The following is a 21,816-nucleotide window of genomic DNA, read 5'->3' as shown; positions in this document are numbered from 1 at the left end:
AAATCCCTGAGTTCTGGTCTGGGGCCCACAACAAGGACTGACTGAAGCTAAGGAAGCCACCACATATCCAGTCTCTTTTGTACCCTGTCTCTGAGGGGTCAGTCACTGACGTGTAGGTTTGCATGCACTTGGCAACATGCTGCTGCCTGGAGCAGATTGACAGAAAAAGTTTTGCTGAAATACCCACTTAAGAAAGAGGATAGTCCAAGGCTGCTTGTGCAAGTCTCACTTTACTGCATCTGGCCCCTTTCATTCAGATATCTGCTGTGCTGATGGAGAAGGTGCCATGTTCTGAATGGCATTGCCTTGAACACCAGCCACACTGGAATCAGGCAAAACAGCAATTTAGAGTGTATCCCCTTCTCACATTCTCATATATTCCTTCTGCAGGACCACAGAAGGGGGCAATTAATGGGACAAGAGGGTAAATCATGTTTCTACTGAGCCCCATAAAGGTCATGCGATTCTATTTTTTCTATTTTTAACTCTCTCTGTTTCCCCAGCTCTGGCTTCTCTGGGGCTGTAATGGTATTGGGTGTGGTGCAAGACTGTGAGAAGACAGGTTTCTGCTTAAATGTCTTCCTGAGTATTTTCTGTTCTTATGGCAAAACGGATATTGCTGTAGGATCTGCCCTAAAAGTCCTACCTCTGAGATGCCAGGCTCTGCTTGGTTTTAAGTGAAATTGTCTGCAGCTCATTAACATCAAAGCATTTTCTCCACTGGGCTGGGCCCTGCTCGGTAGTAACCAGCAGATGAACCACAGAACAGCTACGCTCTCTGCTAAGCTTTGCCTGCAAACAATTAACATCAAACGGGAGCCACTGTGAAAGAGAGGGAAAGCAACATTTCAAATGTAGCAAATCTCATGGCTCATGGGAAATGGGGGGAGGCCAAAGCTGTGTCCCAGCTAGAGAGCTTGTGCTGAGAAGTTTACTGGAGCAAGTATAGGAATGGCTGCTGGGGCCTGCTGGTGGTCCCAGCCAGGAAAGTGGTGGATCCACTTTGGTTTAACAAATCTGCCTGACCGTGTTGGTGGCAGCATGGTGCAAGCTCTGGTTTATCAAACTTGGTCCAGCCTAACTCTAGGATCAAATCAGATCTGCCTGTTGCCTTGGTAGTTTCATGATTACTCACTTAGCAGTCACTCTTGATGAGACTCTTGAGGCCAGTCCCACTGCTCTTTATACCTTTTTTCTCCATCTTCCTGAACACAAAAGTTTTAGCTTGTGATTCCTGATGCTGCTGCTCTTTTATAAACTGGACCTTGGCCCTTTGTTTGCCCCTCCCCACAGGAAGCCTGTGGTATTAAAAATTTTTTTAGATTACAGGACTGTTGCCTTTCTCTAGCTCTCAAACAGCTTCTCCTGCTTTATGTACTGGATCTTCTGGTTCTTGCTTTCCTCATCCTCTTCCTCCCTGTTTTGGTGGTGGGTAAGAAATCCAAATTATTGGTATTTATCATGCTACCAGTCTGTGTTTAGCCCTGGGGAGGGCAACACACTATAGAAAATTAATTAATTTTATATGGGTCCCAGTCAGGAATTAGAAGCTTTATGGTAGGTTCAATACCAGCACAGAGTAGAACCATGGGGCTGTCTCAAAGAGTTTGCTATATAAACATCAGTCTAAGAACAGAGGATTGCAAAAAACCCCAAAACTAGAACTCTCTAATAATTAGTGCTGGGATCCTACCCACTGTTCTAGCTGCCATGCAGACTGCAGATAGAAGTTACCTGCTGGAGTTTAGACCATTCATGTTTAATCCCTTTGTTTAGATTATCTACCTCTTAGGAAATGCATAGTTCTGTGATTAGTACAGTGCCTAACAGACTTAGGAACTCAGGCTCTAGTGAAAGACATGCCCAGACTTTGAGTTGAATGGAGATTCCCCACTTAAGGATATGAAGACATGTAGACCCCAATGGTTCATCACACTGAAAATAGGGTGGAACAAAGACTAGGATATAGTCAACAATAGGAATGAGATGCAGCTAAGGGGATCATTCCTGAACAGGGATGTCCAAAGAGCTTTCCTACTCTTTGTGGTACAGAAATTCTCCATAGGTCATGCTTTCCCTGTTTTCACTGTTAATGGCTTTCAAACCAGGACTGGGATTCCCTAAACCTGTCTGCTCTGCTCATGAAAACAAGCTTCACCTTGCCCTCCTTGCATGGAAGCTGCATCTTGAAATGGGCTTTTGCCTCTTGCTACTCTGGTTGCTGTCTGCTCTGGGAATTCCACCTCCTACAGTAAGAAATCATCCTCTGACTTCCTCCAGGAAGTTAGTATTGAGAACTAACCAATAATCCTTCCTTATACTATCATTGGCCTTCAGATAGCTCTGTCCATCTTTTCCCCACTGCAGCTTCCCTGGTAGATTGGCAGAGCAAGTACACCTTGGGTTTGCATTCCTTTAGTTGGACTAGCCAAACTGAGCTGTCCTGATCTCCTTTTGTAGGACAGGTTCATTGCTCTTCTACCTGCCCACACCAAGTGCCTCTTGGAGTTCCCTTTGAACAGGACAGGTGGTTTACTGCAGCTACAACAGCACCTGAACAGTAGCTCAAACAGTTTTTTCTGTCCAGGAAATACTTTATCTGGAACATTTCCAGGAAATACTTTATTTGGGACATCCTAATACTGCAGCTGTATTTAACCAGCTAGCTTTGCACAGCCAACTTTGAACTCCATGCCTTTTTAACTATCTAATAATGTGTGGCAAGGCAAGATGAGGGTAATGGCTCTAGTGGTTAGGGTGGAGAAAAAAAGGCTCATACACCTTCCTCTCTGGCATTATGGCAAGGTTTGGAGTAAGAGATTTCACTTTACAGTCCTATCCTGAGCTTGAAAACAGCTGGTACTGGTGCTCCTGTCCTCCTGCACGGGCACAAGGCAGTGCCATGCCTTTCCTAGACTGTCAATGTATTCCCTGCTTGTTGTCATAACTGGTGCTACTACATCACCAGCACCCTTTCAACATCTGAGCACACCTGGAGGGAGGGTCTTGTGCTTGTGGTGCAAGGCTGCAACACAGGAGGTGGCCGAGTCATGGAGCTGTCCCTGCAGGACCTCTCGGTCACTGCAGGCACATGTGCCTTCCCTTTGCATCATGACCACCAACAGAACTGGTGTTTTTATAACTACACGGCGGAGCAGATGAGATTTCATCTTTTCCTGATGGAAAACCATGTGATCCCATCAGGACTGAAATGGCCCCTCAAGGAAAGATTGCAGCTCTGGGGACAGTGAACCCTCAAGAATGGGCCGTCCCCTCAGGACACAGCATCCTCTCAGGACACGGTGACCCCTCACGGGTGCCATGTCCCCTCAGGACACAGCGTCCTCTCAGGACACGGTGACCCCTCACGGGTGCCATGTCCCCTCAGGACACAGCGTCCTCTCAGGACACGGTGACCCCTCACGGGTGCCATGTCCCCTCAGGACACAATGACCTCTCAGAGCACGCTGACCCTTCAGGCCGTTCCCGCTCCCTCACGAAAGGCTCCGGGATTGCACAGCGCCCCCTAGCGCACGGGAGCGGCACCGCCGCACGTGCAAGCCGCCGAGGGACGGGCAGCGCATGCGCGGGGCGGGGAGAGCGCCGAGCGCGAGTGGGCGTGCCAGAGCGCGGCGCGCGCGGCCCTCCCTCCCTCCCTCCCCCCCGCCCCGCCGGCCGCCACCGCCCCCGCCCCGCCCCCGCCCAGAAGATGGCGAGCCCGTGCGGGCGGCAGCAGTGCTCCATCCAGAGGCGCGGCGTCCGCCACCAGCTCGATTCGTGGCGACACAAGCTCATTCACTGTGTAGGTGAGGGACGGCGGCGCGGCGGGGAGGCCGGGCAGGGCCCCGCGGCGGCAGGAGGCTCCGCCGGAGCGGGGGCCGTGAGGCGAGCGGCGCCGCGGCCTGCGGGCCCGCCCCGCTCCCCCTCCCCGTCTGCCGCCGTGAGGCGCCGCGCCGGGCCGGGCCCCGCCCTGCGCCGAAGGGGGGAGCCGGGAGGGGGTCCTGCCCTGCCCTTTTGTGCGGCCCCTGTCAGCGCCGCGCCCGCTCCTCCCCGCTCGGCACGGCCCGGCCCGGCCGCGGCCCCTTCAAACTTGTTTACGGCGGGGCCGCGCCCGGCGGTGGAGAGCGGCCCGCCTGTCACTGCCCAGGAGCTAGCCGGGGCCGGCCCGCCTGCCCCCGGCCCGGCGAGGCGGGAGGGAGCGAGGCCGGGGAACCGGCGGGAGGAGCGCCGGGGGAGGCGGAAAGTTGTGAATCGCGGTGCCGGATTGTCGCCGTGAATCCGGAGCGGGGCCGCGGGGTTAAAAGGATGTGTGATTGCTTTTCTGTTCTCCCTCCACCTCCTTTTTTTTTTTTTTTTTTTTCCTCCTCCTCTCCTTTGCGCGTTTCTTGTTGGGTAGTCTCCCTGCAATCGAATGTTTGGGGTTCTGAAAAGGAAGTCCCTTTCATCTCGAGTAACTTTTTCCATTCAAAATACAGATTTTGCACTCTTATGTTTCCCTGCTAAGAAATTGAAACCTTTTCTGTGGGTGCCAACATTCACATAAATATCAGCTCTAGGCCAGTAATTCAGTGTGTGCAAAGAAAGAAGGTTTGAGAACGGTAGACTGTGAACTTGCAGAGTAATCGTAAAAATCCCTGTCTAGAGCATTGCTATGTTTCATCTTGTTTGGCCTTCTGTTTCTAATTGAGCACAAATCCTCGTTTTATTTTTAAATATGCAGATATGGCCATAATCTGCCAGTGGCTGCTCAGCATAACAGTCGCAGATTCACTTTAGTTCCTTGTGTGCAGAGTTAAACCTCTTATTGTCAGTTAGCTCAGCATCCCAGTTCATTATCAGGGATTTGGAACACCATTTTTGGTTACACCAGGATGTGTAACTGCTGTATATATTTTTGGCTTCATCTGGATGTTTAAATTTCTGTAGTACAAAAGTGTGCTCTAGATGCTTGTTAACTTCAGATTAATTCAAACAATTTGTTTTATATATGGAGCAACTGAAGGGCAGTATGTTACTGAGAAACTTCCACTACATAAAAGTGTTGGGTTTTCTTTCCAACGAATAATTGATATTTCTAAATTCAGTTTGTGGGATTTTATTTTGATTCTATCTCTGCTGCATTTTATTCCATGTTTGCTTGAACCAGATTTATTTTACTTCTATCTCTTTCTCAATTCCTCTTACCTCAAGCTGCTGAGGTTCAGCTGTTCTAGTCCTTTCTAAACACTCTATTTGCACCATGTCATCTTGTCTTCCTCTCAGTCCCTGCTGCTCTAGCATTGGGTCGTTGAATGCTCCAGTGGAGCTGTCCTACTGCTCGGAGTTTAACATAGCTGTGAGGAGTAAATTTGGAGGGAAGAAAAAAACCAAAAAGGAAGTTTCAAAGCTGCTGTTGAAGATACTGTGTTGGGGTGAAATGCAAGAATTGTCTCTATTCATTGTGCTGCTCTTTGGGGAAATCCTGCGTAGAGAGAGAAATTTATGTCTACAGACTCAAGGAAAACACTACGTTATTGAAGTTCTTAGCAACCCTAAGTGCTAAATCTTAAAACAAACACCCCACCTCCCCCCCCATTAATACACACCCTGTTCCATTTCCCTAAAGCCATTTAAATTGCTGGCTTCTGGTGAAGTTGCTTCCTCCCCTCATCTCTTGCATACCTCTTCCTCATACCTAAATTTGATATGTTTTCTTCTTCCAAAAGACTTCTCTCTCTGAAAGTCCCTCTGTGTGTGTTTAACAAAGGGTACTGAGAATGCTTTTAAGCACAGAATTGAATGGGGTTTTTTGGAGGTAAAGTACAAAACCATTTAAAAAAAGTCCAAAGTGTAACAGTGCTCCGTGACTTTTATCTTGATGGCAGTATGTCGTAAATAGTTTCAGCTTCAAATTGATGAGTTTTATGAGGTTTCAGGACCTGCCTCGTTCCTACTATGAATCTTGCATAAATCGTTGGATCATGTAAATATGTTAATTGTTACCTTTTTTGTTTTCATATTTTTATAAAATTATAAAGGGCTTATTACACTTGCCCACGATCTCTAGCTGAAATTATGTTGTGATCTTAACTCCTTGCTCTAAATATATCTCTGTCATCTTTTTAAGTGAATTTTGACAATATTCCGTGAGATTTGGAAGTAGACTGTTAAATGATGCAGTGTTCTGTTTCACCTTGGCTGTTTGTAGGAGTCTTTGAGAATTTTTTCCTGTAATAAACACTCTACTTTCCAGTATTTATGCATCAGGATGTGAAAATTTTTCTTGTAGTAATCAGAAATACTCATTCATATTTAGTTCTGAAAATAAATGAGGTGTGTGGGATTTTCTGTGTTAACATTATTCCATGAAAAGTCATTCTAATACCACACCATGTGGCATTCAGAAAAAATATACCTGTGGTTTGAACTAGTGCATTTGGCAATAAATATGGCTTAAGTAATTCATTTTCATCTCTTGTTTCTTGCTTCTGCAGTTGCATGCTCCTTTGGACTGTGGGTTCACGACAATTTGTCAAACTAAGCTTGTGCTCTTAAGGGAGCAAAACCACAGAGGGACTGATGGACCACCTGCCGACAAGGAGCCAATTCAGGGGAGCTGTCCAAGCAGAAAACATCTTTGGGAGAGAGTAGAATAATTTTCTGCTGGTCTAGCTCCCAGAACTGGCTGGCAGGTCAAGCAAATACCAGTACTAGTACGAGGAAGAGTGTGAGAATGCAAAGCTGGTGGAAAAGAAAAGAGCGACAACAAGGCCCAGAGTTACAGATAAACTTGAACTGTCATAAAGTTGCATCTTTGGTTGTCCCAGTGTGGCCTTTTGTGGGAGATAGCTCAGGGAATTGATCTGGCTGAAACCTTCCTTCATTGCCACGCATTTCATCCCCTTTCTGTGAGTAGGGAGATGGTGAGGCTGGTGGAGCTCACATAGGTCTGTGAGCAGTTCTGTTGATCAGTGATGAAATTAAGGGAGCAGCATGCCATGGCCTCGAGGTAGAAGGAAGTGTAGGGAAGGGGTGTCTAAGCTCTCTTAGCAGTGAGTTGTAATGGGACTGTGAACCACAGTGCAGGGGTAGCTGGGACTGGTGCATGGATCTTGATGGCCTGGTAGCACTTTGTCGGGACACAATGTGCCAGATCACAACTATTTGATGCTGACATACATGTGTGTTCTCTGTACCAGTCTTGAGTGTTAACATCTTTTTCAGTGGTCTAAAGCCGATACCTAGACATAAAGGCATGTGGTGATTTTATTTTTTTTTCCCTTCTCCCAGCCTCTAATCATCTTGTGTTCAGGTACTTGCTGAATCTGAAATGGTTGATGAGATTGGATCTGCCAAGGAGTGGGGAGTTTGAGGAATAAAATAACCCACAGATCTCTGAAACCCTCCTGACACCTTTAATACAGGCAGTTAACAGCATGGCAGTGCTTCATGATCACTGGAGTAGTGTGAGGGGATCGCATGCATTTCTTCAAGCTTGTGATGCTTGGCCCTTTGTTAAATATTAGCTGTACTCTTGGAGACTCCCTGACTGAATTATGCTCTGTGTTGGGGGTGTGGGGGCAGGGAGGGAATGGTTCACTACCCTTCAGAAGTGATCCTAGGTTTGGGAGCAAAATGAGGATTTCAAGGGAAAACCTGTAACATTCTCATAAGATTTCCATTCATCATGAGCTCTGCCAGTGTTTCATTGAGATGCTGTTTAGCTGTTAAAGTTATTGTTGCTGATTAAATACTGCAACCTAAGTACCTGATCTCTTTCTGTTTAGTTCATTGTATGGTGGTGGTCTTCTGTGACCTTGGATACTTAGGATTAAAGTGTGGATTCTGAGGAAGAAATATGATACATCAGGAAGTGTTAGAATATAATAATAATCAAGAGAAGGTGTATAGCAGTTGAATAATTCTGAAATCTTTATTACTTTTCTTATCTTAATTATGGCTCCTGTATAGCTCCAGCCTGTGTGTGATATGAATTAGCTGCTGCTTCCTAACAGTTAGCTGTGTTACCTTGTTTTGGAAGTAGGCTTGAGTCTTCAAGTGTTTAACGTGGTTCTAGTTCAAAGGTCAGATTGTATTTCTTTGTTCCAAAATGAGAAAGCTTATTATAGCTGTGATGTTGATGAAAAATAATAATAAAAAGCAAGTTAAAGTTTAAATGTGGGGCTGTTCTATACTGGTGTTTGTTTTAGATATACCCCTAGCCTTGTCCCTAGCAAATGTGAGTGGTACTGTTTGCCTTATCTCAACCTGCTTGCAACGTAGCTGCAGATTGTGGTTTCTTCTATTAATAAAAATCCATTGTACAGCAATTTTACAGTTTAGTAGCTGAAGGCCCATTCAAGAAGATCTGTTCTGTGTTCTAACATTTCTGCTTGTTGGCAGTATGAATACAGGGAAGGAGAATTACCCTTTTATTAAAAAGTTATGCCAGGAAAAGATTGAGGCAACTATCATTTTAAAGTGAAAATCTTTCGTTGGAAGGAGTAAAATTTACAGTGTGATTTTTAGTTTTACTTTAAATGTGCATGGAAGGATGGTATGTGTCTGAAGAACAGTAGAAGTTGAACTGCGGGGTATGAATTTTGATTTGTTTCAAATTCAAATTCTTTGAATTCACTACAGATCACTCTGGATTTGCCCTTGTTTCCCTGCTTGCACATGGAGAATAACTTCTGTTCTTTCAGGAATGATGTCAACCAATCAAAAGCATACTCAAAAAATTATTGATTACCTCAAGATGGTATAACTCAAAGTGATTTTCACCTGATGCCTGTGACATGAAATTATAGACTAGACCTAATAATTTGGGTTTTTTTTCACATTTCAACAAAAACGCATTTTTAATTTGTGTGAGGTAATAACAATGATTGCAAGGTGGGATGTTTCCTTCTGGAATATGTTTGTCCTGCAGGAAGTATAGGCATTTGGACTTTTTAACTAAGAAATAATGACATTCAGAATTCATCCACTCTAATAGAACTTCCAGAATTAATTACGATAATCCATTCCGTGCATGTAAAAAATCCACCTAGATAAAATCTATTTAGCATTTATGTTGGGTTGTATATATTACAGATTTACAGCTTTGTGGTACAGTACCATTTTAAAAGAGTACCTGAAGGACTGTTCCAAAATTTTAAGCCATTTCTTGACAATTTGTACCATATGTTGATGATAGTCCAAATGCTGGTATGTATAGAAATCCAGTAACTGCACTTTAATTAATAATGGGTGATAAAAGAATCCCAATTTCTGTGCTCCGTTGTCTAAGTCCTTATTGCATGGTACTTTAGTGACTCAACAGTCTGCCATCTTAGGCTATCGTACATCCAGGCAAGTACTGTCATGTGTCCTTATGCTCTTTTGGGGGTTTGCTTGTTTTTGTTCGCTTTGTTTTTGTCTGAGAACTTATGTTCTTTCACTGCTATTGTAAAATCACAACGAGAATACTTCCTAGAAGTCAGTTTAGGCAAGGTTTGAGGAAAAACAAGCATTTAATAGGGTTAAAGAAAATTAGCTCTGTCTTACAGGTTGGGGCAGAGCAAACACTACTGCAGTATTTTACAGGAGACGTTCCAATCCTCTTCCTCACCCTTCTATGTATACATGTTTTCACTCTTAAGAGGATGATGCTTTGGTTCTCAAAGTTTGCTGGGATGGATATTTATAACTCTCTGAGAATTACAAAACTTTTGGGATTTTCTGAGTGCAGGGTTGGATGGGATGGGATGGGCTGAGCAATTTAGGTCTGCCTCTGGCTAAGAGGGGTGTTAGTGCTTATTTTTACTAAACTGATGGAAGTCTTCAAAACCAGCTAATCTTCTGGTGAGGTGCAGTAACCTGAGTCATCGTAGGTGGGAATGAGATGATCAGGAGAGCTCATCTGAAACACTCAATGGGGTCACATCTGTGGAGGGAGGAAGGTGAGTAGAATAGTCTATTCCAAAGGCAAAGAGTCTTCCAGTTTGTGTCTTGTTTCTTGCAACCATGCTACAGACTGTGGTTATGTTTGACAGTAGTGCTGTCTAAACTGGCTTAAATAGTCCCCTCTGTTCAAGCACAACTATATGTAGCAGCTGGGTGAATCAGTTCCCTTATTAGACCTGACTGGAAAACAATCTTTTTTTTTTGGCTACAACATCTGCAGAGGAAGAAGAGGCACAGAGAGTGAGAAGTTGGGACTATTCAACTGGTATTGTCACAATACTTCTTTCACAGAGTAGGTGTTAGTTTTTGTGTGCTTCAAGTTCATTGCAGAAGTAGGAAGATTGAAGCTGTCTCCCTCTTCATGCTCTCTCCCTGATTACGAACAGTGGGCTTTGCTTTCCTAACCAGTTTCTCTTTAATAAAGTTGCAGCTTTATCCCTCCTCTCCTTGTATCTTTGCAGGCCACAGGGGTTTCTCATTTCTCTCTGATAAATCTGTATGGCCATTTTGGGAAATGAGAGCTTCAGCTTCTTTCTTTTTCTCTTGAAGAATGCCTTACTGGATATCTGTAAGTCATTTACCTTTTTCCTCAGATTTAGTTCACCTTGTATGTTGTGTGTAGTATCACATGCTCTTTATGGTGAGTTGACAAAAAATTGAACTCTCAAAGCTAAGTAGGAGATTTAAGTTACACATCAATGCTGCTGCCACATAAAAGATGAAGTAGAGGTTATGGTTTTGCAACATTTCTGTGGGATACCAGTTCCCCTATGGTAAAATTGCTACTAGATGATGTCTCCATCTGCTTTTTTCACTGTTCTTACAGAGAGGAGAAAGGGTGGTACTCCTCTTGCATTTTCTAGGAGGGGTGGCAAAGTGGCTGCACAGGGAAGACTTGCAGGATGACAAAGGATGCTCCTTATGCCCTGAGGACCATGATATTTTATGGGAGGGAGTAAAGGGGGAGAAAAGAGGACTGGACAAGAGCCTAGTATTCATTAACAAAGGAAGCTTTCAGAAGCTGAATCCAGCAGCGTGGAAGGACATCAGAGGCCACCAGACAATCTTAACTCTTGAGCTGAGTTTACTGATGAAAACTTTCTTGGTTGTCTTTGATTGCTTTTTGCATGCACCTATAATACAGGTGTTTCGGTATGTAACTGGAGAGGTGAGTCCATCTGATGTCCTTTGCCCTCTGCTGCTGCAGGGGTGGTGGTCGTTTTGAAAATGGTTTAACTGCCAGAATAGGAAGAGGAACAGGTAGTCAAGAGTCATAGTTCTTCATTTCTTCATTTCTTTTTTTGTTGGTTGCCCTTACAAAAGGATGTGAAAGCTTCAGCCCATAGCCTGTAGTTCCCTGCTCTTAATACTTCAAGGCTGGTTCTTAGCACTGAGGCTCCTGTGCTTGTCGTGGTGTCTATAATGAGTCTGTAGCAATGTGCTGTTTGGTTCCCTTTGCTCTTGTGTTTGTGTGACAGGAGGCAGCTTGCTATGTTACCTGTGTAATAAACTTCTAAATTCAGACTGCAGCCTTGCAAAGACAGGCTAGTCCTGCAGCTGTTAAACTCCCCACAGAGATTCATGTACACAAAGCTCTTTGGTGGTCTGCTTGTGCTTAATGTGCTGACTAACTTGCAGGTCAGTTTTGAAACTTTGTCGCAGATTAGTCAGAGTAATGGAGTTCTGTGCTTGTGCACTTCAGATGGAGAGTCTTGTGATGGATGAGTCCTCTCGGCCTGTGCCTTGTGTCCTGTAGTCTTAGGCTTCTAGAGAAATATTTCTATATATTTAAATTGAGAAAATGGATTTACTTTGGTTTTAACAACAACCTAGCTTACTTCTTGCCTCCTTTGGGAGTTATTTGGTCCTCAATGTGAACAAGCTGAAGATAAGCTAGTGTTACAGAAGACCTTTGACTGAAGTTTGGTCATCTCCTGTGTTAAGGTCTGTCATTGTGACAAAAACAATGAGAGCTGCTGTCTAGGTGATGCTTTATCACAGACTTTAGATGTGTTTCTGAGAACATGCATAAAGAAAATTTTTGCAGAAGTAGATGCTTAACTTCCATTTCACTCTGCAAAAGCAAGAGAATAGGAAACCATGGAGGTAATTTCATTTTCTGATCTGAACAAACTTAAAAGCAATCTTCTTAAAGCAGTGATTCCATTTACATCCTTCAGAATAGGAGGAGCATGGCTACCTTATCCCTAGCTTTCTCTCTTATTTTAAAGTCATTAGCAAAACTTAAGTTTATATGATACCAGAAGCTCTATTCTGAGGTTTCTCTCAAGGGTCTTACTTTTATCTTATGAAGAAAAAAACCATCTGACAGTGTTCACTTCCAAATGAGCAGTAAAAAACTGTTCTTAAAAAAAAACCTACTGCACTTTTTTACCAGTGATGATTTCTTGATCTAATTGTCCTCTTTGGTAAGTAAGAAGAGTGTTCCTTGCTAGTTTTGGAAAAGTTGTGCTCTTATTCTACTGGAAATTGAAAGTTCCAGTTACCTTAGTGGTTATTCGTTATCTGCATGCTGTACCTTACTATCTTTCAAAATATTACAAGATTAAGGATGAAGACATGTGAGGGAACATATTGCAGAATGTGTTGTGTAAGACAAGTGCACTGAGTCTTTGTCAAAACGAAGTGTCAAAGTCTCTTCATGGGGGAAAAAGTAGTTTTTTCCCTGAAATATTTCCCATGAATGTTTAGTTTATTCTAACTTATACTTCGTGGCAAAATTGTATGAAGTATAACACTAAATTTGGTATTTCTGGTTAAATGCCTAACTACTGCCCACACATTTCTCTTGGTTTTTTTATACTTTTCTGTCATCCTTGTCAATCCTGTGCATTCATACAAAATAAGAAAAACATAATCATCTGTAACTGTATGGTAAGATGCTATGAGAACCTAGTTTTTGTATCTTACAGGAGTATTTTTGTAAATTCCTCACAAAATCTAGTGCCTTGGTCTTGCCTCTGCAGCTTTCCTTGAGTGCTGTACAGTCATTTGGGAATGAGTGGCTTTAGTGCTCAGTTGACATAGGCCATGCAGGGGTCCATTTTGCTTATGATCTTTTGAATTCAGCAGGGATGCTGCATTTATTTCTTGAACAAGCCTAAACCATTGAGGGAACTGTATTTTGCCAGAGCTCTCTTAACACAGTGTTTTTCAATCTAAAGTTGGCAAGAAGCAACTGTGGAAAAACAAGGCTATTGCCAATAGTTTAAATTGTGTGGCATTTTATGCTTTTCAGGATTCCACAACTTGAAAATTACTGCTCTAAATGATTTGTAAATGAGGGCTATTTTTCCTTTCCAAAGTGGCTTTAGGTGTTAAGGAGTATGAGTTGATACTTAGTGATCCATTAGATTAGGACTGATTTTTATCTTTCCTTCCTCTTCTCCTACTTTGCTATTTAAGAGTATATCTTATCCAAAAATGGATGTCATGGTGGATACTAAGTCTGGAAAATTCCAGTTCAAAAGCTGACTTCTGAAAAAAGGTTAGAGTGGTGTTAAGTAGGTCTGTTTACAGGACTGCGCTTTGTGAATGTAGAGCTTCTGTATTTTCCCTTCCAAGAATCTTGCTATGAAGGCCAAACTCCTGCTAGTTTGTGTTAGATCTAAAGATTTCATTGCATTCCTCCCTTACACGGTTGTGAAAGAACTTTAAATGTGCAGGCTTGAGCATAAACTGATGTAGTCTCCATGCAGTGCATTGGCAGATGCCCTGAACCAACAGGTAAACCACCTTTCGGGTCTCAAGAGGACATGGATTTATTTATTTTAATGACTAGAAGGCATTTGAAGTATAGGATGGACGCTAAGCTGTTTGCTAATCCCTTGGTGCACTGCTGTTCCGGGTATCAAAACCCAAATAGTCTCCATCCTGGCCACTGTCCACCTGACTCTTTTTTTCCTAGAACCATTGCTGAGGTCACAGTTTGAGCCTGCTAACAGTACAAAATTGAATAGAGTTCAGAGGTTACTCTGCTCAACAAGTTACTCAGTTTTAAAATAGATTAAAATTTGACTTCTTAAGTTAAAGATGTTGCAGAACTGTAGTCGATTTTGCCATGGAGGCTGCGCTCCTTTCCTATGACAGATTGGTTCTTGTTCTTAAATCATCTGTTTGCCTGTGACTAATCTTGAATTTGTATCTTTCTGCTGCTTGTACTTTGAAGTGAATTTGTGCTCCAAATAAGAACAGTAGACAGGGCTTTACATTTTTTCAGCTCCTTGTAGCCCAGGGACTGCTCCTGGCCCTAGGATAGGAAATGCCTTACTCAGCTTGGTATATAATGGGAGGTGCTTGAGAGGAAGGCACAAAGTTGATCACAGCTGCTTTGGTCTATACTTACTGGCACGGTGATGAACTTTAGCACCTAAATGTGCTTGTGATAACACCTCACAAACTTCAGAAAGTAAGCAGTTATTTTTGGAAACTTTTTTCCCCTCAGGACTAAAACTACTAAACCTACTTAAAAAAAAGTCTATGCAAAAGCACTTTTTCCCAAGAAATCGACACCTTCTGCTTATCATGTTTGTGGGCATTTCAGCATCCCAGCCCTATATCCTTCTTGATTCTAGTGTCTGAAAGTTGGAGGGCTTTCCATTGTTGTAGGGAAGAAGAGTAGTTATTTCCTATTCAGCTAGAGGAAAGAGATAAGCAATCCTCTCATCTCATCTTTAAGGCAGGTAGATCTTTGCTCTCAGCATGCCATGGTGCTACTTGGGGGGGGGTCTTCATGATTGTGCTGGTAAGCAGCAAAGAGAGCTAATTTCTGAGTTGGTTGTACTAGCAGACTTGGTGGGTTAAAAGTGCTGAATTTATTGTGCAATTTTGAGATTTTGTTGATGGTGTCAAAAATTTCTTTAATAAATAAATAAATCACGCTCTGAACACTGGTTTGCTGCCCTGTAGTTTTGCTGGTGTAGCTCTAGTTGGTCTGTTTTTAAGCTGGGTTGTGAAGTCAAAGTTTAATAAGCCTTGACTCCAATGAGAAGTTGCAGGTTAGTGTGAACAGAGGCTGTGGGACCTTAGCTGTGAGTGGGCCAGAACGAGAGCCGTGGATGTGGGTGTGTGGAGGAATCCCTGTTAGGGATGTCCTTGCCTCTGAGCTGGGAACCGTCTGTTCTCAGTGGCAGTGAAAGGACACCAGTGCCTGCAGGAGCACCTTGTGGTTATGTGTGACAAGTGAGGCTCTCCTGAGGACTAATTCCTGCTTTCTGTCAGCGTGGCAGCCAGTTGTAAATGTGCTTTGGCTGTAGTGCAGTGACTGCCTCACCCTCTGCTGTCAGTCCACACGTATGTAGGGCTGGGGTCTAAAGCAGCTTGAGTCAGGTGGTCTTAGGAAATTGATCTCTTGCTTCAGATGACCCCATAGAAAGTCATAAGCTTACTCTTGTTTTCAAAATGACATGTAAAGTTCTTGTCTCTGGCTTTCAAACTCCTTGGTAAGACATTGTTTAAATCAGGTGGCTTCTCCCCTAGTTCTTTTGAGGGGAGGTAGAGATCATAGCCTTGAAATAGCCCAAGAGTTTTTCTTCTTGGAACCAGTGAAGGAAAATGAATATATCTTCAAAACTAGATCTCTTGAAAATCCAGATTTAGCATAAATGAGGATGCTTCATAAATGAGCATAAAAAGAATGCTTTTAGAAGAGGAGATAATGAGCTTTAAGACTAAACTCTTCCAAATGCATCTTAAAGCATTTTTGGGGAATGGTCAAAATATTTCCCACTTTAGAGAAAAAAAGAGTTTCAGGTAACTAACTGCCTGATCTTCCCATCAAAGAGAAAAGTGTATTCATTTGAACCCTTTGCTTATTAAAGTTCCAATGTGAAACTTGAGGGAGCAGTGCTTGGGAAGGCACTGGTGGGAGAAGGCAACCAGGTTCTGGTGGGTTTGTTTTGATTTTTTGTTTGTTTTTTTAGGGTTTTTTATTTTGTTTGGGTTTGGTTTTGTTGTTTTAAGCTTAAAAAGTCAAATGGAAATCACCATGAAAAAGCTATTCTAAAAACATACTGTTTTCAGTTAAAGAGTTAAAGGTTAGGATGGCATAGGGATGTGCTTAGATAATTTCCTCTGAAAAAGATTCAGAGAACCTAACAGAATATGGTCCTCAAGAATATCTAATAAAATTACTGTTGGCTTTTTTGCTGTGAGTTATTCTTTGTCCACAATTAAGTTAAACATTATGCTGTTTTTTAAACTATATTGCATGACATCAAGCACGTTTCTAGAGGGTCAGATTTCTGAAAAAGCATGAAATTAGTGACTTTGCAATATTATTGTTTTGATGAAAAATATTGAAATGTATTGATTATAGTTCATATACTCTAAAAGTGATGTTCAGTGTTATAGAAGATGCTATAGGAAACATTAAGTAGACTTTTTTCCTTTTTAAAATAAATGCGAACTTATACTAGAACAACTGTAATAAAGCATTTCACCCTGATTTTGAAGAAACTGCAAGTCCACATTTCAGACTTTGCCAAACTGCAACTTAGTTTTACATTTGGAGCAGGTACAGGTTTGGGCAGTAACTCCTACCATAATTTCTGAGAAATCACAATTGTCCTAAATGAACAGTATGGGAGAGTATAGTTGTTTAATGCTGACCAGTATATACGATTATTCAGGAAAGATTTTGGTTTCACCACAGGTAAAAAGAATACATGTCCAAGGGATGCACAGCAGTAGAATTGAATTTCTGTATAAAAAACACAGTTCATGGTTGCACAGCAGTTTTTACTCTCATATAGATTTAAAATGCTGCAGGAGACGGGTGATCATACGACCCCCTTTGTGCCACTGCCCTCACTTTGTGTAAATGCATGCTGGGTTGGATCAGGAAACTGATCCCTGAACCATCCTGTCATGTTACTGTGCAAATGCGAGATGAGTGAGCATCTGGGGGGGTGGGGAGTATGAGTGGGATCAGCTCTTTCAGTGGAGAGGTGGATTTATCGTGGATTAAAGCACCAGGTGATCAGTAATCATAGCTTCAAAACATTGAAGACATGCTGCAGAATGAACTTTCCTAGTACAGTAACCTTCAGTTTGCAGTATTCTGTCTTCTAGTGACTTGGGATAAGTGAATTGTGGAATTTTGTGTTTTCTTACTCTGCTTCTTATAGTTAACAATTTTTGCACAGTATATTTTGGAGTCATATATTTTGCATACACATGCCCTTTACTGCTGTTTAATTTTTATCACCCTCCTTTAATGCACTTGAGTCAGGCAAGCCTCATTTTACTCCTGATGCTGCCTTATTAGTCAATGTGCCTTAAGTTGCAGTAAATCTTGAGTAGATAAAGATCTTAATCCAATATGCTTGTTTTTCGTAAAATTAACAGGAAGTTACAGAGAAACTGATGCTGTAGTGGACATTAGGGACATCAGGGACATCACTAGTTAGCAAAAAGTGGTTTTCAGGGATGAAACCAGCTGAATCTATCTTTATATCCCCTAGATGTCATTCTCATAGGTATTTCCTTGCTCTGGTTCCTTTGATATAATGGTAGTCTAAATTCTCCTTTTGAAATAGAGTCAACATGTTTTTGAATGTTGGCCTAAAGGAAGGGATTCTCTTTACCTCTTTGGGTAATCTATATTTGGGCTTTAACAAACTGACAGCAATCTCTTCTAGAGTACCTTACATCTTAGGTTTGTGTTGCCAGCTGGGGAGATGGGCCAGTGCTGAAACAGCTTTTTTGGGGTCAGTGTTCTCCCAAAGCGCAGGTGTGGTGGGTTTTTAGCCTCCTGGACCTCAACCCCTCATTACACCAGACTTCACAGCATTCTTGGTCTAGTGCAATATCTTCCATTTTCAGTGAAAACAATCTCTACCACAGAGGGATGCATAGGTTTGGACTGGGCTTTTTATGTGGTCAGCCAGTCAGGATGCATATTCAGCACAACTACTGGTTTTTCGGGATTTTGGTTTTTAGGGATTTTGTGTTAAGACAAGGTTTACAACTGTCATAGGGCTTGCTTCCAAACCACAGTCATTAGGGAGAAAAAGCAGGTAGAGCTAAGGGCAGTTAGCACTTGTGCTGAGTTCATCTGAGATTCATCAGCCAGCATCTCCTGATGGTTGACCAAGAAGTGTGACAGGGTTGTATCAGACCAGCTCTGCGTTCACGAGGGAGTAAGAACCGCTCTCTGATAAGGCCTGTCTGCTCATTCAGCAGTGGGTCCCATTGCCTTCCATAAGGGCTGGGTGATCTGTGTGCTGGCCTCTCCTACAGGAGCATGGGTCTGTCCTGCTCCTCTGTGTCTCACCTATTCTCTGCAGCACACTGTGCCAAAACCTATGGACCATGGAATATTGTTGACTCTATATCCTTTCTGTTTTAATAGGCGTTGATTTTCCAGCAGCTTTTCTGTAACATGCATCTCTCATGGTTTTCATTTGCAAGGAGTCCAGTGCAATTATACATCTGACAAACTGGAGTAATTGCATGCTGTTCTTTACCAGACTTTTAAGCAGCAGCTACACTTCTACTTCTGAAAAGAGGTTTTCTGTGTTGTGCTGGCTATGCTTTTCACAATGGCATTGTTTAAGTCATCTCCTTGTATTGCCACTTAGACTTTTGCCCTTATTGGAATTGGGATTCTTAGTTAAACCTTTGTCATAACCTTGACCACCCGTTCTCATGCAAGGTGAACTTATAGAAGTTACTGCTTAAAAAAAAGAGAGAAGTGAGGGGTGTGTGTGCAAAACCACTTATCCTTTCTGCAGTCTCATGAACTTCTAGCAGTGTAGGAGTAGGAATGAGTGATGGAGTAGAGAAGAAAAGGGCTGCAAAACCTGCTGTTGCTACTGCTCCGGAGACTGTACTTTGAATCTGTAAGGTGATTGGACTTTGCCTCTATGAATCTTGCCTCATGCTAGCACTGATCTTTTAAAAGGGGCAAAAGATTACAGAGATACTTTGCTAGTACTCTCTGGTGCAAAATCAGAGATTAATTTTGTTACATCTGAAGCCTTGCATCTTCCTGAAATACACTGAGTTCTTCAATGAGATTATGTGATTCTTGGTTCTGTAGTATCTTTATAGTTTGAACTAATTTAAAACCCAAGCTGTGTTTCTTGTGCCTTTGGCTTGAGGGTTACCTGGCAACATGTTGTTTAAATCTCCATTGAAATATGCAGGCCTAACCAGTTTCTGTCAAAGATGAGGCAAACTGGTAGAAGCTGTTTTGCTCTTGCCATCACAGCACAAGCAGCAGCTGAAGATGTGCACAGGATGACTTATTTCAGAAATCACATAGCTTAGCAGTTGTCAAGGGGAGGGAAAACCTTCAGTCTTCTATTTGCTTGTGATGATGGGATGCATAAACTGGAGCATAAGTCTCCGTGCTGGAGCTTGTCCTAATGTTCAGCAACATGATAGGCACAAACATGCCTTATGGTAAAATGTTAAACGTTTTGGTTTGGGATGTTGGTTTTGTTTTGGTTTGGTTTTGGTTTTTTTTTTTTTGTCTGTGGACTGCTATGAGTATAAACCATCAACATGATTGCCTCAAGGAACCCTTGTTACTGAGGGAAACAAATTCTGTAAAATTAGCCTATTTTGTTAATTTGGGAATTAATCAGAATAAGTGGTTCTTAGTTTGTGTCTAGAAATATTTCTTAGAAACAAAGGTTTGACAATCCTTGAAGATTATGCTGGTTACTGTAACTTTTACATTTACATTTGTCTGCTGTGGGTGGGGAGTCTCTTGCAGCCTTTCTGAAGGCAGAGTCCATGCTTTCCTCCTGTTATCTTTGCTATTAAAGCTGGATAGTGCTGACATCTGCCTTGATGGATGAGTGGATGTCATTCTTGGGAAAAGTAAATTTAAGGCAAAAAGTAAATGGTGAAGGATTTTTTTTATTCTTTCTTTTTAGTAGTTGAACTAGCTGTTTTAGTTTATTTTCTCAAGGACCACAGGAATAAATCTGAACAATGCAAGGTTGAGTTGCACCTGTAAAAATGGATTCGTTTTCTTAGCTTCCTCCTGTTCTGCACAAAGCCACAAGCAGCAGAAGTACTGGAAGAGCCTGCTGCGTAGGCTTATGCTAACCGTATGTTAACTTTGCTTAAAAAAAAATTAAACCCTACCTCCTGCAGAACTTGATTTGCCATTGAGAAGAGCTTTCTACTTGCTGGGCATGAAGGGGAATTTTTCAGTCCCTGGCAATTGTGCAGAGAGATGGCTATTGTTACTGGCTCAAAGAGTGTAGCAAGAACTTTAATTTCCCTGCTCTGTTTGGTGCCTCTGCAACTCCAGACTGTCTTTCAATGCAAACATTTAGCTGACTGTCCACTGTTGCTGCTTCTAGGTTCCTTTCATTTTACATTTTATTCTGCTATCCTTGTGGTTCTTCTACATTGAGTGTTTGGAGTTATTTTTCATGAGGTGTTTTTGTTTCTAAAGTAATTTTATTTTTTCTCTGGGTCATTTATGTATTTGTCTTCACTAATGTTTGCAACATCTCCAAACATAGTATCCTCTGTGAATTTAACTAACGTGCTGTTTACCCTTTCTTCCAGATCCAGTTTCTGATCCTACTTCCACATTTGGGAGTATGCAAGGGACAAACACATCTCTTTGCGTAGCTTGACTGGATATCCCAAGACTAGGATGTTAGTATATTTAAATATTTTTTTTGCATTAAAATGTTGCCAGTATCTTAATTGCACATAGACTATTATTTCTTAAATGTAATTAACTTTATTGGCATTACGCATATTCAGAAGCTTGCTGATAAAAACATTCTGCAGTCTGACTAGTGCTTATTGGTGAGTTTAAAATGGGTGCAGAAGTAAAAAGAATTTCAGGGCTGCTTTTTAAATGAGCTTATTTAGTGTTACAGCTTTAGCACTCATTCTTGAAAGTGTTGGCTCTTTGTGTAATAAGATTACCTATAGGTTAATCCATGAACATATAAAATCTTTAGACTATATCCAAGATAGTTATGAAGGACCAATTTCAGACTTATGAATGCACGAAGAGAGATGTTTAAATACCTGAAATAATCAAATATCTATAGAAATATTTGCATCAAATAAGCGTTAACAAAACCCAAAATTGCACACTGAAGTCTTCTTTGATTCCCTGCATCGCAGGTCATATTATTATTCTGGGTCTTGTAAGGAGCCAGTTGTCTGGAAGAGTAAACCCTATGCTAAACTAGTTTTGCAGATTTGATAATGCTGTTTCCTTAAAAATGTGTTTTGTGATTGTATCTCTACTGCAAAATGAGGTATTGCATGTTTTCTGTGCAAGTAAGTGTATGGAAGCAATTAGCAATTCAAAGACAAAGTCAGCATTAAAATATGTGCTGTTTTGAAAAATGTTGGGTTTTTGACTTGGCTACTCTTGGAGTGTTCCATGTGTTCAACTACTACTGTATTTAATTGAATTACTTATTGAACACTAATATAAGTATTTAAAATACTGAAGTCACTAGGATACTGAATACAGTGTTCATTGTGGAGCTGTGGATTTTGCAGGTTCCTTTCTAGCCTTAATTTTCCAAGGTGCTTCTGTTCCTTTTCCTCTGTAAATGAAAGGAACCTTCTCTTCATGAGGTTTGAATTTCTTTCGTTAAAACTGCTGCTGACCTTCTCATCTATGATTTTACAGTGATTAGGTATAGTTTCCCTGCTTGGATTTTAATTGGTACTGTTCAGCACTGTACATGGGTAATAAATCCAGGTAAAATAGCAGTTCTTTAGCTTGGCTACTTCAGCGAAAGAAGAACTAGTGCAAGTTGTTCTGCAACACTTGTTCTAGTACCCCACTGCATTTTGTTTTAGTGTCTGATTTCCTTCACTCATACCTCTGGTATTGTTGCTGTGGTTTTATAGGAAAGTTTGTTATGG

At 41.9% G+C, this 21,816-nt stretch overlaps 1 protein-coding gene across 5 annotated transcripts in view; it reads left to right on the top strand.

The window, feature by feature from the left end:
* Nucleotides 1-3,697: 3,697 nt before the first annotated feature.
* Nucleotides 3,698-21,816, top strand: part of LCOR (ligand dependent nuclear receptor corepressor) — an 83,408-nt gene continuing 65,289 nt past the window's right edge. For 2 of the 5 annotated variants that reach the window (XM_050976324.1, XM_030241491.2), the window contains exon 1: nt 3,698-3,806. In XM_050976324.1, the coding sequence (XP_050832281.1) occupies nt 3,710-3,806 (97 nt within the window). In that variant the 5' untranslated portion in view covers nt 3,698-3,709. The remainder of the gene's footprint in view (nt 3,807-21,816) is intronic. The other 3 variants (XM_050976325.1, XM_050976326.1, XM_050976328.1) reach the window with 3 other exon arrangements.

Source organism: Serinus canaria, chromosome 6 (assembly GCF_022539315.1).
Source record: "Serinus canaria isolate serCan28SL12 chromosome 6, serCan2020, whole genome shotgun sequence".
NCBI lineage: Eukaryota > Metazoa > Chordata > Aves > Passeriformes > Fringillidae > Serinus > Serinus canaria.
Note: the sequence above shows the minus strand (reverse complement) of the source record. Positions and strands in the feature narration are given on the sequence as shown.